This window comes from Rhinolophus hipposideros, assembly GCF_964194185.1.
Source record: "Rhinolophus hipposideros genome assembly, contig: HAP1_SCAFFOLD_219, whole genome shotgun sequence".
Lineage (NCBI taxonomy): Eukaryota > Metazoa > Chordata > Mammalia > Chiroptera > Rhinolophidae > Rhinolophus > Rhinolophus hipposideros.
The window spans coordinates 56,098-75,839 of NW_027668953.1; the positions used below are offsets into that span (position 1 = coordinate 56,098).

Here is a 19,742-nt window from a genome sequence, read left to right on the forward strand (position 1 = left end):
CAAGTCATGGAGCCTATAATTACCTAACAGAAACACACCTACAATCTGAGTCTCTAGTTTATCTATTACGGTCATCTGTCCAAACTCTGTGGATGCTGACAGAGTTTTGCTCATGGAGTGTGATGCAAATGGCCTTTTATCACCAAATTTCCAATCCCTGCATCTTTGACCAGTTTCATGATTGGAGGTCAAAGAAGTAGAATCCCAATCTGAATTCTGGGATTAAGTTTTCATTTATTAGGATGTAAAAATAACACAAAGTTGACTATCTTGTAAAACTTCCTTTTTCAGAGAAGCAGTCACACGTCCTCTTTTCCCCCAAACACCTATTCCTTCAGAATACATTTTATTTTAGGTGTCCTATACTTGCCATTTACATAGGTAAGTTTAATTAACTATTGTCACGCAGCAATTTCTATTACATAATGTGTTTCCAATTAAATATTTCCTTCTTAATAGTTAAGATGGTGAAGGGTATGATTTTTTTTGTTACTGTCAAAAGTTATGTGTAACCACTTATCTTAAGTTTAAATATGCATGACAAACATGGGTTTACAAAAACTTTTAATGAATCGTACTACTTCAAATAAGAAACTATTTATTATAAGAAAATGGTCTTTTCTAAATGCTCCAATATCTTCAGAATTCATTTTTAAACCTTAGATAAACAGATATTCATATGACAAATTACAGTCCTGGGCGACCTTATTGTTTCCAAGGAAAAATGGGATCAAACTAGGTCATTTAAATCGGTGGTTTCCAATGTCATGTGAGAATCCGTGAAGTCCCAAGGTCTGTCAGTCGAGGGGCCCGAAAAGGTCAAAGCTATTTTCACAGAAATACTGAATGTCATTTGCCATTTTCACTCTCATTCTCTTCTAAGTGTACAGTAGAGTTTTCCACAGTCGTGATATCACAGCTCTGATGGTGACATCATAGCTCTATGGTTACTGGGTCGTAGCTCCAATGGCTCACGAAATGCATGACTGTGTGTGCTCGTATTTTAAATTGTTCAGTTTTTATTTCTAATATTGTAACTATCTATGGAGACTACCGACTTAAAAATATTCTTTGGAATTCTCAATAATTTTTAATAGCATAAAAGCATCCCAAGGCACAAAAGCTTCAGAATTCCTATTTTCAAAGATTGTGTCTATCAAATATTCATTACCATTAATTACTTCTCCCATTTTTAATAATCGAAGACACCATAGGCGCATGTACACACATAGGCAGTGTATGCTCAGCAGAACATCTGGTTTTAAGACCATCAGTGTTACAACACTAAGAGGAAGTAAAGTTAAAAACAATTGTCATGGTAGCAACTGAAGCTTACTTGGGTAAACGTCAAAATTCAAATGACCATTTGAAAACGCTGGAAAAATCTTCCAGTGTGATCATTGGTAACCCGTATTAAGTACAGGGATTCCAAACTGGGACATTTAGGGTATCGAACAAACGGAGAACTATCTTAGTGAAGTCACCGTTTTAAAATCTCATTTTCTTATTCCTGTGAATACCTTTTCTCAAACACCGATACTAAGAATGACATCACGTTATTTATGTCAAATCCTTCCATTAAATTTGTAACAAAAAAAAGGAATGATGAAGAGAAGACTGCAAGCATGTCACATGTCCTTGCGTACTCCTTCCCAAAATTAAATTGGTATTACAAAGTGTACCTGGTATGAAGGGTTGCACATCGTCCATTCCTATAGGTCTGTAAGGAACAGGATCTTCCACTTCAATGCTCGGCTGAAGGGGTTAGGAAACAAGATGATTAGTAACTAATGGACACTTCATGCAATCTCTAGTTAACAATTCAGGATAACAATATTAATGTTATAATCTCCAAGAAAAGGACTTTTTGAAAAATATGTATTTAAGCAAATATTAGTTTGGTACAACTGATACTGCAGTTTGTGCAATTTTTTTTAAACCTTGTAAACCGCAATTACTCTTGCACCGAACTAATACCTTGAAAAGCGTATTTCCTATAACTTGAAATATTTCTAATGATACATTCTTTTTGTTTGTTTGTTTTTTTAGTGTTAAAACAAGATACTTGCTTGACATGGTAAGAAACCTTGGTGTATGTCCTGTTGAGTCTAAATAGAACATTTTAGAACCTACTTCATCTAGGTCAACAAGAGCTTGGAAAAACCAAACTCTTATTTGATAAAAATTTTGATAGGAAAAATGATTAAATAGAATGACAAAGCTGTAAGAAAGCTTTTCGTTAAATTATATTTAAATAAATAATAGGAAAACGTTATATATAGTTATGCAACTTTTCAAAAAAGTTTAATAAATTCTAATCAGGAAAAGATAAGAACATTTATTTACTAACCATCTCAAATGTACCAGGCATCTGCCATGCACAGTTTATTTCTTTTCCACACAAACAACAAATATAAAAATGGTTTGATGCTGGTTAGCCCTCTTCCTGCTTCCTGACCATTCCAAGACACTAGAATAAAATGATGAACCCACATGATCCATTGCTGTCCCTGCCCAGCAGGTTTCACTCCTAGACCTTCACATGACTGGGTCCTTTTCATGCTTCACGTGGCACTATCCCACACAGACGTTTACTTCAGGTCAAAACACTGAGCTCGCACCAACAGAGCCTCAAGTACCGAAACACTACACATCAACAGGGTATCGCCTATCACAGTCTCCTGAAGTTTAGCATCCCCCAGATTAGAAATCCACATGCCCCTTCTAACTTTTCCACTCTGTTCTTGACACTACTGCCATTTGATTGTCCTTCAGGTTTACAAAAAGTGTCCCCACCATTTGGTAAGTCACTACCGCCCACTGTGATCATTGATTTTACATTTCTATAGCTCCCTTTACACTTCGCAAAGTGTTTTCACATTTGTTACCACATTAGTTCATTCCACATACCTGAAAGGTAGGCATAAGTACCTTTATGATGAATGAGGTCACTGACATCCGACAGGTTAAAAAGAAGTTTCCCCCAGATCCCACAGCTACTAAGTGACCCATCCAGGGTTCTAGTGTGTTCTTATCGTCAAACACAGTGTCTACACCAGTAGGCAGCAGCTGCCTATATCAGAAGATCACACTCCTCCTGTCTCTTTTCACAGCTGTCATCTCACATTGGCTCATCATTACTTTGTACTTCTATTACTACAAGCATGGTTGCCATCAAGATACTCAATGCATGCTATTTTAACTGAACAAGACAATTGTTGTGTATTAAAGCAGCACTCAGCCGATTGTTGTTAGTATAATCCTGCACAGTATTACTATTAACAATGCTCTTCCTTCCCTGGAAAAGTTCCTTGCAGATCTATTTGAGAATACCAATACAATAATACTTTCATGTATCAGGCATTATCTTTTCAAGTTCCAAGGTATAAAAAACCCTAAATTCCAAATTCTTTCTTTCTGAATCTCATTAGGACATTTACACAACCATAAAAACCACATAATCAAGCATTTGGGCATACTTCAAGCTGGAATAATGCTTTAGCTTTTAGGTAAACTTAACTTCAGAACCCAACTGATTCCTTATGACTTGGAAGACTTCTTGTTTTATACTATTCTACACCGACCGCCTTAAGTGAACCTTGCAAGTTAGCAGAATTGTACTACGCTGTCTCATTATATTAAGCACATATGTATTTTATTAATTATAGGCTAAACCATAAGAAAATAGTTAGTGTGGGGAAATGCAGAGGTGAGAAAGTATAGTCAAAGCATACCTTTTACGTTTTAACATCACTGAATGGTGATATTTAAAATAATAATGATAAAAAATTACAGTACCTCAGAATCCCAACATGATTTTACAGCTCCTTTTCCGAATCTTAATGCTGATATTTTAACTATAAAATGTAGTCACAGAACATTAATGTGAACATATATTACTACACATTTTAAATACACATTCAAGTCATGAATATTTACATGAAAGTAATAGCAGAAAAGAATATCAGGGGGCCGAAGCATTTGCAAGAAGAAGCAGTTGTTAGTAATGGGGATACTTTTGCAAAAAAGACAGGAACAAATGCTTATAAGAAATGAAAATCACAGTTGGATCTACACGTGTTAGATTTGTGTATAGCAGCACTTAAGCTAGAAAGAATTCATAGATAGTCACTAAATTATCACTTGTATTATTTTGGTGTGCTCCATCAACAGAGGTCAAGATAACAGTTTTTGTTTGCTCTTGTGGAGCACTTTCAATAATATCCACACCATTTTCTCTTTTTCCAATTGGCGGCTTGGTTGCTTCTTTCTATTAAAAAAAAGAAAAGAAAAACCCAACTTCAGCAAACATCGTATTCATTTACTCGTTCACTCGCTCACTCAGTCCTTCAGTCAGTAAGACAACAAACCGCTATCGTAGCCATCGAATCATAGGCATAGACCCAGGGAAAGCTGGAAATAGAAATGAAAGATTTTTGTCCTATATTCTAGTAGGGGTCGATATATTACAATTCGTGAAAACAATCAGAACAGAAAAGTACCACTCTCCAGTTCTACACCTCAGATGAAGAAAGTATAGTACGGGCACAAAAGAAACAACAATCAGTTGTACCAGATGCTGCAAAAATAGGGCTGCATCTTGAAAGACATACGAGGTACTGAGGGAAACCATGAAGGGGAGTCCAGAAAGGGCAGCGGGCGCAAAAGCCTGCGTATAAAATAACATATTGTAGGTGAGGGCAGAAGAAGAATGGGGTAAGCCTGGAACTCTGAGAATGGGATGGAGAGACAACTGCAGAATCAGAACCAAATCAAAGAAGGCACGTGTCATGCTAGCAGATGAATTCTACCCTCACGTCATGGGGAGTCACTCAGTAAACAAAGGTTTGCATCATCACAATTCTAGTTTACAACAGCCACTCGGGCTGCAATTTATGATATTGAGGACTTCCGTTTCTTTCTAGGATCCTATCCATCAGCCTGTCTTGCTTCACAACATAGCGCCTCGCAGGTGCCTACAAACTCACAAACGCAGCTACCCACAGCACGTCACTTTGTAGCTTCCCCTAGGTGGCTCCCGGTTGGGCACAAGCAGCAGCTGACCTGGGCCTGCCCCACAGTCCCTCCCAAGAGGCCCCAAATCCAACACACCTTGGACCAGCTTCAAATGACACCAGAACAGCACCAAATTAGCTTCACAAATGACACGCCCAAGCCATGGACTGACCAGACACCAGAGCCCTGCTACAGCCGATCTCACTCTGTGGGGTCAGCCCACACACAGGGGTTCATCTACTGTAGTCACAGCCAGTCGTCCTGAGGGTCAATTCCACACCCAGATGTGCCAACAGCAATAAGGCTCAAGTACAACAGGAGGGCACACATCACCCACACGAGCTTCTGGAACACAAGGCTCAGGTAACCGGGGTCTGTACCACTGGGCCACACACAACACCTGGTATGTAAGGTAATACTGTCCAGATGAGGAGAATTAGCAATCTACAGAATACAGAGAAACAACAATAAAGATGCAGTGAAAAAAGAAGAGAGAAAGAAACATTTCTCTAATGAAAGACCAGGAAAAAACTCTAGAGAAAGAACTAAACACAAGAACTAATGGACACAAGCTATCTACCAGACACAGAGTTCAAAATACTACTTCTAAGGACGCTCAGTGAACTTTGGAGAAAAATAGATAAACGTTGTAACACTTCAACCGAGACAGCAAACATAAAAAATGGACATGGAAATCATTAACAAAAGTCAAATATGAAAAATACAACATCTCAAATGAGTAATTAATAGATGGAATCAGCACCAGATTTGGTTGAGGCAGACGTTCAAATCAGTGATTTGGAAGACAAGGTAGCAGAAAACACACAATCAGAACAGAAGAAAGAGATATGAAAAATGATTATGAGTAAAAAAAAAAGAGAGAGAAAATACTTTAAGGGACTTCTGGGACAAGATAAAGTGTAACAGAACTCGTAGGGCTATCAAAAGGAGAAGAGAGAGACAGAAAGGAATTGAAAACCTATTTGAATAAATAATGACGGAAATCTTCCCTAACCTGTTGAAGGAAACACAAGTGTAGGAAACACAGGGAGTTACAAACAAAATAAAGCCAAACAGGCCCACACCAAGACATACCAGAATTAAAACGCCAAAAGGTAAAGACACAGAGAGAATATTAAAACCAGCAAGAGAAAAGCAGTTAGTTATATACAAGGGAGCTCGCATAAGACTGTCAGGTGATCTCTCAAAAGTAAATCTGAAGGCCAGAGGAATGGACAAGAAATATAGAAATGTGATGAAACGCAATAATTTACAACCAAGAGCACTGTATCCAGCAAGGCTCTCATTTAGAATCAAACGAGAGGTAAAGAGCTTGCCAGAGAAAAAGGAGGTGATGCAGTTCAGCCCTAGGAAACCACTATTACAAGAAATGTAAAACCACGACGAGAAAAAAAAGGAGGAGGAGAAGGAGGAGGAGGAGGAGGAAGAGAAGGAGGAGAAGACGGAAAAAGAGCAGGAGGAAGAGCAGGAGGAGGAGAAGAAAAGTGAATAATAAAATGCCAATAACTATGTACCTACAAATAATTACTTTAAGTGTAAATAGATTAAATGCTCCAGAAAAGACATAAGGTAGCTGAATGGTTAAGAATGCAAGACCCATATACACGACAATCTAACTACAAAATATCTGCACAGCAAAGGAAACCAACAACAACATGAAGTCACGAGCGGGTGAATGGAGAAGATATTTGCCAATGATATATTTGATAAAGGGTTGACATCCAAAACATATAAGGAACTCATAAACCTTAACACCAGAAGACAAACAATGCTATTACAAAATGAGAAGAGTACCTGAATAGACTTTTCTCCAAAGAGGTCACACAGATAGCCAAGAAACATACGAAAACATGCTCAGTGCCACTAATCATCAGAGCAATGCAAATTAAAAACACAATGAGCTACCACCTCACAACTGTCAGAATGTCCATGATCCATGAATCAACAAGCAACAAGTGTTGGTGAGGATATGAAAAAAAACGGAGTCCTCGTGCACTGTTGGTGAGACTGCAAATCCAGGCAGACAATGGAAAACAATATGGAAGTTCCTCAAAAGTTTAGAAATAGAAGTACCATGTGGCACAGCAGTCCCTCTTCTGGGTTTTCCTCCACAGAAACACAAAACACTAATTTGAAAAGCAATATGCATTTCTATGGTCATTGCCACATTATTTTCAATAGTCCAGGTAAGAAAGTAACCAAAGGATCCATCATCTTGGATAAAGAAGAAGTGGGACATATATATAACAAAATACTACTTGTCTGTAATAAACAATAAGTACTTATCGTTTGTGACGTGTGTGGGCCTAGAGGGTATTATTCTAAGTGAAAAAAGTCAGACAGAGAAAGACAAATACCACCTGATTTCACTTATTGGTGATATGCAAAAAAAATAAATGAACATAGAAAAGAGAAACAAACTTATAGATGCAGAGAACTAACTGATCGTTGCCCGGTTCGAGGATTGTTGGGGGAATGCTTGAAATGGAAAAAGGATTAAGAAGTACAAAGTGGCAGTTATAAAATAGTCATGAAGATGTCAAGCACAGCACAGAGAATACAGTAAATAACATTGTAATAACTAAGTACGGTGTCAGGGATACCACACTAATCGGGGTACCAGTTTTCACATTATATAAATGCCTACCAACTATGCTGTATACTTGAGGCTGACATCATGGAATGTCAACTATAACAGAAATGAAAAATTTTACATTTAAGAAGCGAAACTAAAAACCTTCTGAAATTTGACATTTTAGTATATGGTTTAAGAACCTCTGCTTCTAAAATTAGTTATTATTTTAAGCAAAACATGTACTCTTCAATTAGATGAAGACAGTTAAATATATTCATAATGTAATGATTGAGGACATAGTGGAATCCCTTTGTAATATGGGTTTTGAGATAGAGAACTTGAGTTCTAAATTTTCAAAGTTTCTATTATTTTAGTCTAAATGATGAACCCAGAATACCTGAAACTAATATAAAATAATACTGAATGTCAACTGAATATAACTTAAAAAAAGAAAAAAAAACATAGAGAAAACACTCACGCCTACCAACTATGTGATACCAAAATACAAAGTGTAATAAAATAAAAACTATATATTACATGCTACATAGTTTTAAAAACTGAAATGTACCAGGAAGATTTCATGACTATTACAATAAGTAAATGAATCCATTACAGATTTCACGTAGGCACGAGTATTATAAAAGACCCACTGATGTAATGTAAAAGTCACATTAAGATTCCTTACCCTTAACCAAATTGCATAGCTCCATCACTGTGGGAAACCTCCCAAGAAAATTTAACTATCACTATGTATTTCCCAGCCCCTTCTTTTTTTCAGTCACCATGTTCAATACTTCCTAAAGTTAAGGGGAAAAAAGAAAGAGTGATGTCGTGAAAATGGCAGTGTGAGGTGTGCCTCTTGAAATCTTCCCTGGAATTTACAACAAGTTGAACAACTATCACTCCACAAAGGACTCCCTGCGCAGCAGACCGGCTAGACTAAGGGGCGTACTACTGCAATAGCCTACAGGTGGACAAATTGCTCGAGCGGTGGAGGAGAGAAGGGAGAAGTGCGGAGACGGGGCCATGCAGGCTCAGGACCCAGACCTAGCTTAGTGCTCCGAGCTCCCTGAGTCCGGGAACTAGTACAGCTACAGAAGAGGAAAGAACTCGTGCTACTAGGGCTCCGCTTATGGCCCACAGGGCTGAGAGGACAGCATATAACACAGCTGAACCCAACGTTAATGGCAGAGACCTCAGAGCAAAGACTGAGGGAAGAAGGATGAAAACAGTGGTAAGCCCTCACTGCAGAGTAAAGAATGGAAGACTTAGACACTGAGACTAGCTGCCCCCTCCCAGCCCTCCCAGAGCTCGACCCGCCCCCACCTGCCCAGTGCTAGAAGCAGAACAGTAGCAGTGTCAGATCAAAAGAGCAGAATATTTGCAGTTCTGAGAACTGTGGTCTGTAGTCAAGGACTCACAGCCCAAGTACTTCCAGCAAAGAGGAGGGAGCTGTGGAAGCAGGACCCGCTGAGGTGGTTGTCACCACCATTGCTCTGGGCCATCTCTCACAACCCACCGGTGCCACCCCTGTCCCCACCTATCTGGGTGGACCCCTGCAGGAATAAACAGAACTGCTGAAATGCAGGGGCTCTGAATCTGGTGCAGGAAGAGCTTTGAAACTTCAGAAGTTCTCCGCATTTCCCCACGGAAGCAGGGCCTTGTGACCCCAGCGAACTGTTCACAGAGGAGACTCCCGCCTTCCAGGGAATCCCACCACTGTGTGAGAAGCCGGAATAGCGCACAGAAAACATAACACTACAGTGTGAGACAGAACAAACGGCTGCAGTCACACAGAAAATAAAACATTATCCCAAAACCTACTGGAAAGCAAAAGAAAGACCTCTTTCTATCAACCTGTTGCACAACCCACTCCTATAGATGTCTAGGAAGAGAAATAATAAATCACCAATTGCCATGAATAGCCATGGCAACAACACAGCTCAGAAAGAAATTGAAAAGTCTCCAGAAAATGAACTTAAAGATATGGAAATATGTGACTTAAATGACAGAGAATTCAAGATTGCAGTTCTGAAAAAACTCAATGAGATGCAAGAAAACACAGACAGGCAGTTTAATGAATTCAGAAACATAATCAAGAACAAAATGAGTATTTTACAAAAGAGATTGAAATTTTAAAAAAGAACCAAATAGAATTTCTGGAGATTAAGAAATCAAAAGAAATGACATATGAAACAGCCAGTTTAGGTCGGAGAGTTGACCAGATGGAGGAAAGAATCAGTGACATCGAAGCTAGAAATCTGGAAATCACAGGGATGGAAGAAGAAAGAGACTTGAGACTTAAAAGAAATGAAAGAACTCTACAAGAACTTTCTGACTCCATCAGAAAGAGCAATATAAGAATAATGGGCATACCAGAAGGGGAAGAAAGAGAGAAGGGAACAGAGAATATATGTAAACAAGTAGTTGATAAGAACTTCCCAAACTTATGGAAAGAACTGGATCCTTAAATCCAAGAAACAAATGGAACACCTAATTATCTCAACCCCAACAGGCCTTCTCCAAGGCACATTATATTGAAGCTGTCAAAAATCAATGACAAAGAAAGAATCCTCAAGGCAGCCAGGGAAAAGAAGATGGTAACCTACAAAGGAAGGCCCATTAGATTATCATCAGATTTCTTTAGCAGAAACTCTACGAGTCAAGAGGGAGTGGAACCAAATATTCAAACTATTGAAAGAGAGAAATTATGAGCCAAGAATAATATATCCAGCAAAAACATCTTTTAGATATGAAGGAGAAATAAAGACCTTTCCAGACATACAGAAGCTGAGAGAATTTTCTAATACATGACCTACACTACAAGAAATGCTGAAGGAGGCTATTCGACCACCATCAACAGGGACAATTTGTGGCAACCAAAACATAAAAGTGGGGAGAGTAAAGGTCTGAACCGGAAAATGGGAATGGAGAAAGTAAGCATGCTGAAGAAAATGGAATACTCTAAATAGCAAACTTTCTTTTACATAAACTTAATGGTAACCACTCAAAAAAAATCCAGAACTGAAATACATAATGTAATAAACGAAGAAACAGAGGGAAAAATCATAGAATACCACCACATAGAAATAAGAGACAACAACGAAAAGGCAAAGAAACAATGGAGACACAGTCTTACCAGAAAAGAAAAGATAGAATGATAGGAAATCCTCACATATCAATAATCACCCTAAATGTAAATGGATTGAACTCACCAATAGAAAGGCACAGAGTAGCTGATTGGATCAAAAAACTAAACCCAACCATATGCTGCCTCCAAGAGGCACATCTCAGCTACAAGGACAAACATAGACTCAACGTGAAAGGATGGAAATTGACACTCCAAGCAAATGGTATCCAGAGAAAGTCAGGTGTAACCATACTGATTGATATCAGATGAAACAGACTTCAGGATAAAAAAGGTAACAAGAGACAAAGATGGACATTTCATAATGATGAAGGGGACTATACAACAAGAAGACATAACAGTCATCAATATTTCTGCCCCCAATCAGGGAGCACCAAGATATACCAAGAAACTACTAACAGAACTAAAGGGAGAAATGGACCAAAACACAATTATACTAGGGGAGTTAAACACATCATTGACAGCTATGGATAGATCATTCAAACAAAATAAATAAATAAATAGCAGCCCTAAATGACACATTAGATGAACTAGACATAACTGACATTTATAGAGCACTTCATCCTAAAACATCAGACTAAACATTCTTTTCGAGTGTACATGGAACATTCTCAAGGATAGATCATCTATTGGGACATAAAACTAGCCTCAGCAAATTTAAGAAGATGGAAATCATACCAAACAAACATATTCTCTGATCACAAGGCTTTGAAATTGGATATCAACTGCAAAAAGAAAGCAGGAAAAACCACAAATACATAGAGATTAAACAACATACTTTTAAAGAACGACCTGGTCAAAGAAGAAATAAGAGGATAGATCAAAAGATACATAGAAGAGTGACATCATAGGAATGGCAGCAGCGAAGAGTGACATCATACGAATGGCAGCAGCGAAGAGTGACATCATACGAATGGCAGCAGCGACTGCTGCCATTCCTATGATGTCATTCTTCTATGTATCTTTTGATCTATCCTCTTATTTCTTCTTTGACCAGGTCAATGGACTCTGCTCATCACACAGAAAAGGTAAGAGACTCGTTCGAGGATTACTTGAAGGTGGGCAAATTGGGCGAGCAGGGGAAGACAGAAGGGGGCGGAGTGGCGACCTCAGCCCGCATCTGCGGCTGTGGAGACACAGAGGATCCCAGGACAGAACAGAGACCACAAGAGCCAAGACATAGGCTCTTTCCCTGCATCCCACAGCTGATCTCTCCTGCCAAGAGAGCAGCATATCCAGCATTTGAGGCAGTCACCTCAGCTGAGACCTCCAGCTGGGCCCTAGGTCGGACAAAGGACATGATCAACACACCTGGGCCCCTCCGCCCACTCTCCCAATCCTACCCCTGCCTTTCCAGAGACTCAAGCTGGCCCCTGAACTGAAGAGCAGTGTCAGTTTACAGAGGAGTCAGAGCACTCAGGATCTGGGAGGACCCGGTTTGCAGCTCTGACTCAGGGAAGAGGCTGGGAAGAGTGTGACGCTACTGGGTTGGGAGAGAGAAGACTCCTCCATCTCCAGCTCTCACCTTTTCTGGCCTGCCTAGGGCAGGGCAATTACAACTGCGGAGGCACTCCCAGGGATCAGCAGTAGGTGGCAGACGCAGCTCTGGGCTTTCATCAACTCAGAAATCTCCTGCCCTCCACACACACATAGGGAAGAAGTACCCTAAGACTCAGGAGACCTGGGCACAGGGCTGGCTGTGTTACTCTCAGTGCGCATATGTGCAGGCAAGAGAGGAAAATGCACTGACTTTGTAAAAACTGACATTCAGAATTTATGGCACCACACATCTAAAACTGCCGTCCCAGGGTCACTCTGGGCACCAGGTGAGCATCTCTGCCTGCCCAAGACGCAGAGGACTCTTTGGTACAGGAGAGGACAACCTGGAGATTACTTGGTAGGCTTAAGCAAAGACTGACGCTGCTTTTTTGGTTTTGTTTTGTTTGTGTATTTTTGATATTTTTGCCGGTGTTGAGTGTGGGTTATCAGTTGTTTTTACATGGGTGTATTTGTTTTTTCTTTGCTGTTGGTGTTGCTGTTGTGCTGGGTGATTTGCTTTGTTCTGAAATTGCTCTACACCAGGGCCCAGCTCAAGAGGCACAAGATTCAAAACACCCTGAGGCCGACTCCAGACCAAGTTAGAGTATTATCGGGTTTGACCTACAAGTGACACACCCAGAAGGAATTCTCTACAGGCACAAGAGCCCATAGGGGCCAAGCCTCATTTGAGCAGTCAACCCTCACTCAGCAGAACTACCACTGTGGGCAGAGCCAAGTCTCACAACTAGTCAGCCTAGGAGTCAATCCCACCTACTGACCAGCCAAAAGCAATTCAAGATCAACTTTAACAGGACAATATACACAAAACGAGAGTCACCTTTGGTGCACACGCAGAGGAGAAGAAGAAAGTCATGCAAGTCAAATATAAAGGACGCATACTACGTAAGATAACCAATAAAAACAAAGACCCATAAGGGACCTACCTAATACATCAAAGCAAACACAGAGAGTCAGCCAGAATGGGGAAACAAAGAAACATGTCCCAAATAAAAGAACAGAAGAAACCTCCAGAATTGGAACCAAATGAAATACAGGTAACCAACCTGTCAGAGACAGAGTTCAGAACACTGATGATAAGAATACTGAAGGGGTTTAGTGACGACATAAAGAAGGATGGAGAAATCATAATGAACAACCAGTTAGAACTAAGGAATACAATAACTGAAATAAAGAACCCATTTGAAGGAATTACAGCAGGCTAGATGAAGCAGAGGATCGAATCAGCGACATGAAGACAAGTCAGCAGAGATCACCCACATGGAACAACAAAAAGAAAAAAGAGTAAAAAACAACGAAAATGGCTTAAGAGTCCTCTGGGATAACATCAAGTGCAACAACATGCGCATCACAGCAATACCAGAAGGTGAAGAAAGGAAGCAAGGGATCGAGAACATATTTGAAGTTATAATGTCTGAAAACTTCCCTAACCTGGTGAAGGAAACCGACGTATAACTCCAGGAAGTGCAGAGAGTTCCAACCAGGATAAACCCAAACAGGCCCACACCAAGACACATTACAGTTAACACGGTAAAGATTAAAGACAAAGACAGAATCCTAAAAGCAGCAAGAGAAAGATAGCAAGTTAAATACAAGGGAACTCCTGTAAGACTATCAAATGACTTTTCTACAGAAACATTGCAGGCCAGGAGGGAGGGGCAGGAGGTACTCAAAATGATGAAAAACAAGGGCCTACAACCTAGATTGCTTTATCCAGCAAGGCTATCATTTAAAATTGAAGGAGAGATAAAGAGCTTCCCAGAAAAGAATAAGCTAAAGGAATTTATTACCACTAAGGCAGCATCGCAGGAAATATTAAAAGGGCTTCTGTAAACAGAAGAAAGATGAAAACAATCTAACTACAAATTTAAAAATGGCAATAACTATGTACCTATCAATAATCACTTTAAATGCAAACGGATTATATGCTCCAATCAAGAGACATAGGGTGGCTGAGTGGATAAGAAAGCAAGACCCTTGTATATGCTGTAGACAAGAGACTCACCTCAGATCAAAAGACACACACAGGCTGAAAGTGATGGCTTGGAGTAAGATATTTCATGCAAACAGAAATGAGAAAAAAGCTGGAGTTGCAATACTTATATCTGACAAAATAGACTTTAAACTGAAGAATATATTAAAAGACAAAGATGGGCACTATACATAGTAAAGGAATTGGTCCGACAAGAGTACATAACCCTAGTAAACATCTATGCACCCAACAGAGGAGCACCTAAATATATAAAACAGATATTTACTGACATAATGACAGAACTCAACAGTAATATTATCATAGTAGGGGACTTCAACACACCTCTGACAAGGGACAGGTATTCCAGACAGAAAATCAATATGGAAACAATGGCCTTAAATGACACATTGGACCATTTGTATTTAATCAACATTTTCAGAGAATTTCACCCCAAAGCTGCAGAATACACGTTCTTCTCAAGCGCACACGGGACATTTTCCAAGATACACCACGTGTTAGGCCAGAAAACAAGTCTTGATTAATGTAAGAAAATTGAAATCATACCAATTGTCTTCTCTGACCACAGCGCTATAAAATCAGAAATCAACTACAGGAAAAAAACTGGAAGACACACAAATTCATGGAGCATGAATAACATGTTACTAAATAATGAATGGATCAACAATGAGATCAAGGAAGAAATCAAAACATGTCTCGAGACAAATGAAAATCAAAACATGACAAACCAAATCTATGGGATGCAGCGAAAACAGTCCTAGGAGGGAAATTCACAGCATTGCAGGCCTACCTAAAGAAACCAAAAAAATCACTAATCAACAGTTTATTTTCACACTTAAGGGATCAGGACAAAGAACAGCAAAATAACCGCAAAGGGAGTACAAAGAGGGACATAATAAAGGTCAGAGCGGAAATAAATGAAATAGAAACCAGAAAAACAATAAAAAACATCAATGAATCCAAGAGTTGTTTTTTAGACAAAATAAACAAAGTCAACAAACCTTTAGCCAGACTTATCAAAAAGAGAGAGAGAGAGGACCCAAATTAATAAAATCAGAAATGAAAGAGGAGAAGTGACAACAGACACCACAGAAATACAAAAATATTTAAGAAATTACTATCAGCATCTATATGCCAACAAATTAGACAATCTGGAAGAAATAGAAAATTTTCTAGAAGCATACATCCTTCCAAGGCTAACTCAAGAAGAAATGGTGAGAGTCTTGATCAAAATGGCAGCGTGAGGTGAGCCTCTGTAAAGCTCTCCTGGAATTTACAACTAATCGGACAACAATAACTCCACAAAGGACTCCCTGCACAGCAGACAGGCAAGACGAAGAGGTCCACTACTGAATTCACCTCCAGGTGGGTGAATCGCGCGAGCGGGGGAAGAGGGAAGGGAGAAGTGCGGGACGGAGCCCCGCGGGCGCAGGACAAAGACCTAGCTCAGTGCTCCGAGCTCGCTGCATCCCGGAACTACCACAGCTGCGGGAGAGGGAAGGACTCGGACTGCTAGGGCTCGGCTTACGGCCCACAGGGCTGAGGGGGCAGCATATAGCACAGCTGAACCCAACGTTCACGGCAGACCTCGGAGAAAAGACTGAGGGAAGAAGGCTGAAAACTGTGGTTAAGCCCTCACTGCCGAGCAGAGAACAAAAGCCTTAGGCACAGAGACTAGCCGCCCCTCCCTACCCTCCCAGAGCTCGCCCCACCCCCACCTGCCCGGTGCTAGAAGCGATAAACTAGCAGTGTCAGATCACAAGGACAGGATCTTTGCTGTTCTGAGAACTGTGGACCGCAGAAACAGATTCGCAGCCCAACTAGTTACGGCAAAGGGGAGGGAGCTGTGGAAGCAGGACCGGCTGTGGTGGTGGTCGCCGCCACCACCACACACTCACCTGGGCCACCTCTCACAACTGGGCCACCTCTCACAACTCACCCCGCCCCTGGCCCCACCTATCTGGGCGGATCCCTGCAGGAGTAAACAGAACTGCTGAAACATACGGGCTCTGAATCTGGTGCAGAAAGAGCTTTGGAACTTCAAAAGCTCTCCGCACCCCCACAGGGATTTGACACCCTATGACCCAGGTGAACTGTTAACAGAGGAGAGGCCCGTCTCCCAGGGAATCCCCCCATTGTGTGAGAAGCTGGAAAACTGCAGAGAAAGTATAGCACTACTGTGTCAGAGAGACCTCTTCCTATCAACCTGTTGAAGAAGCCACTCCTGTAGATGTCTAGAAAGAGAAATAATAAATCAGTAATTGCCATGAATAACCAAGGCAACAAGACAGCTCAAAAAGAAAGTGAAAAGTCTCCAGAAAAAGAACTTAGAGATATGGAAATATGTGACTTAAATGATAGAGAATTCAAGATTGCAGTTCTGAAAACCCTCAAAGAGATGCAAGAAAACACAGAAAGGCAATTTAATGAACTCAGAAACGCAATCAAAGAACAACATGAGCATTTTACGAAAGAGATTGAAATTTTAAAAAAGAATCAAATGGAATTTCTGGAGATTAAGAACTCAATAGAAGAAATTAAGAATGAAATAACCAGCTTAGGTAGTAGAGTTGACCAGATGGAAGAAAGAATCAGTGACATCGAAGATAGAAACCTGGAAATTACACAGATGGAAGAAGAAAGAGACTTGAGACTTAAAAGAAATGAAAGAACTCTACAAGAACTTTCTGACTCCATCAGAAAGAGCAATATAAGAATAATGGGCATACCAGAAGGAGAAGAAAGAGAGAAGGGAACAGAGAATATACTCAAAGAAATTGTCAATGAGCACTTCCCAAATTTGTGGACAGAACTGGATCCTCGAATCCAAGAAGCAAATAGAACACCTAATTACCTCAATACCAACAGGCCTTCTCCAAGACACATTGTATTCAAGCTGTCTAAAATTAACTCCAAAGAAAGAATCCTCAAGGCAGCCAGGGAAAAGAAGACGGTAACCTACAAAGGAAAGCCCATTAGATTATCATCCGATTTTTCAGCAGAAACTCTACAAGCCAGGAGGGAGTGGAACCAAATATTCAAACTACTGAAAGAGAGAAATCATGAGCCAAGAATAATATATCCAGCAAAGATATCCTTTAGATATGAAGGAGGAATAAAGACCTTTCCAGACATACAGAAGCTGAGGGAATTTTCTAATACAAGACCTGCACTACAAGAAATACTAAAGGAGGCTATTAGACCACCATCAACAGGGACAATTTGTGGCAACCGAAACATAAAAAGGGGGAGCGTAAAGGCCTGAACCGGAATATGGGAATGGAGAAAGTAAGCGTGCTGAAGAAAATGGAATACTCTAAATATCAAACTTTCTTTTACATAATCTTAAGGGTAACCACTCAAAAAAAATCCAGAACTGAAATATATACTGTAATAAAAGAAGAAACAGAGGGAAACATCATAGAATACCACCACACAGAAATAATAGACAACAACAAAAAGGCAAAGAAACAATGGAGACACAGCCTTACCAGAAAACTAAAGACAGAATGACAGGAAATCCTCACATATCAATAATCACCCTAAATGTAAATGGACTGAACTCACCAATAAAGAGACACAGAGTAGCAGATTGGATCAAAAAACTAAACCCAACCATATGCTGTCTCCAAGAGACACATCTCAGCTACAAGGACAAGCATAGACTCAAAGTGAAAGGGTGGAAATTGGCACTCCAAGCAAATGGTACCCAGAGAAAATCAGGTGTAGCCATAATGATATCAGATGAAACAGACTTCAGGGTGAAAAAGATAACAAGAGACAAAGATGGACATTTCATAATGGTAAAGGGGACTATACAACAAGAAGACATAACAGTCATCAATATTTATGCCCCCAATCAGGGAGCACCAAAATACACCAAGCAACTACTAACAGAACTAAAGGGAGAAATTGACCAAAACACAATTATACTAGGGGACTTAAATACATCATTGACAGCTATGGATAGATCATCCAAACAGAAAATAAATAACGAAATTGCAGCCCTAAATGACACATTAAATGAAATGGACATCATTGACATATATAGAGCACTTCATCCTAAAACATCAGACTATACATTCTTTTCGAGTGTACATGGAACATTCTCAAGGATAGACCATATATTGGGACATAAAAGCAGCCTCAGCAAATTTAAGAAGATTGAAATCATACCAAGCATATTCTCTGATCACAAGGCTTTGAAATTGGATATCAACTGCGATGAGAAAGCAAAAAGAAACACAAATACATGGAGATTAAACAACATACTTTTAAAGAACGACTGGGTCAAAGAAGAAATTAGAGGAGAGATCAAAAGATACATAGAAACAAATGACAATGAAAATACATCCTACCAAAATTTTTGGGATGCGGCGAAAGCAGTTATAAGAGGGAAATTTATATCATTACAGGCCTATCGCAAGAAACAAGAAAAATCCCAAATAAACAACCTCATGTTACACCTCAAAGAACTAGAAAAAGAAGAACAAGTGAAACCCAAAGTCAGCAGAAGAAAGGAAATAACAAAAATCAGAGCAGAGCTAAATGAAATAGAGAACAAAAAGACAATAGAAAAAATTAATGTGACAAAGAGCTGGTTCTTTGAAAACATTAATAAAATCGAGAAACCCTTGGCTAGACTCACTAAGATAAAAAGAGAGAAGACACTAATTAACAAAATCAGAAATGAGAAAGGGGAAGTTATCACGGACACCACAGAAATACAAAGGATCATCCAAGAATACTATGAAGGACTATATGCCACCAAATTTAATAACCTAGAAGAAATGGACAAGTTCTTAGAAACAAATAGCCTTCCAAGGCTGAACCGTGAAGAACTGGAAAACCTAAACAGACCGATCACCAGTAAAGACATTGAATCAGTCATCCAAAACCTTCTGAAAAGCAAAAGTCCAGGACCAGATGGCTTCACTAGTGAATTCTACCAAACCTTCAAAGAGGATCTAATACCAATCCTGCTCAAACTCTTCCAAAAAATTGAAGAAGAGTCAGTACTCCCTAACTCATTTTATGAGGCCAACATTACCCTGATACCAAAACCTGGTAAGGACAACACAAAAAAAGAAAACTACAGACCTATATCTCTGATGAATACTGATGCAAAAATCCTAAACAAAATTTTAGCAAATCGAATACAATAATGCATTAAAAAGATTATTCATCATGACCAAGTGGGGTTCATCCCCGGGGCACAAGGATGGTTCAACATCCGCAAATCCATCAATGTGATACATCACATAAACAAAATAAAGGACAAAAATCATATGATTCCATCAATTGATGCAGAAAAAGCATTTGACAAGATACAACATCCATTTATGATTAAAACACTTAATAAAATAGGTATAGAAGGAAAATACCTCAACATAATAAAGGCAATCTATGACAAGCCTTCAGCTAATCTCATAATT

At 39.6% G+C, this 19,742-nt stretch overlaps 2 protein-coding genes across 4 annotated transcripts in view; both read right to left on the reverse strand.

Annotated features, from left to right (window-relative positions):
• The window catches only part of LOC308495729 (ankyrin repeat domain-containing protein 26-like), a gene marked incomplete at its 3' end in the record, with an annotated part of 46,709 nt that extends 42,560 nt beyond the window's left edge, over positions 1-4,149 (reverse strand). Inside the window, exon 1 of the mRNA XM_081080714.1 lies at positions 1,683-4,149. Within this exon, the coding sequence (XP_080936840.1) occupies positions 1,683-1,710 (28 nt within the window). The remainder of the gene's footprint in view (positions 1-1,682) is intronic.
• LOC308495730 (ankyrin repeat domain-containing protein 26-like) overlaps positions 2,048-19,742 on the reverse strand; it is a 46,332-nt gene continuing 28,637 nt past the window's right edge. For all 3 annotated transcript variants that reach the window (XM_081080717.1, XM_081080716.1, XM_081080715.1), the window contains one exon: positions 2,048-4,270. In XM_081080717.1, coding sequence (XP_080936843.1) covers positions 4,103-4,270 — 168 coding nt within the window. In that variant the 3' untranslated portion in view covers positions 2,048-4,102. The remainder of the gene's footprint in view (positions 4,271-19,742) is intronic.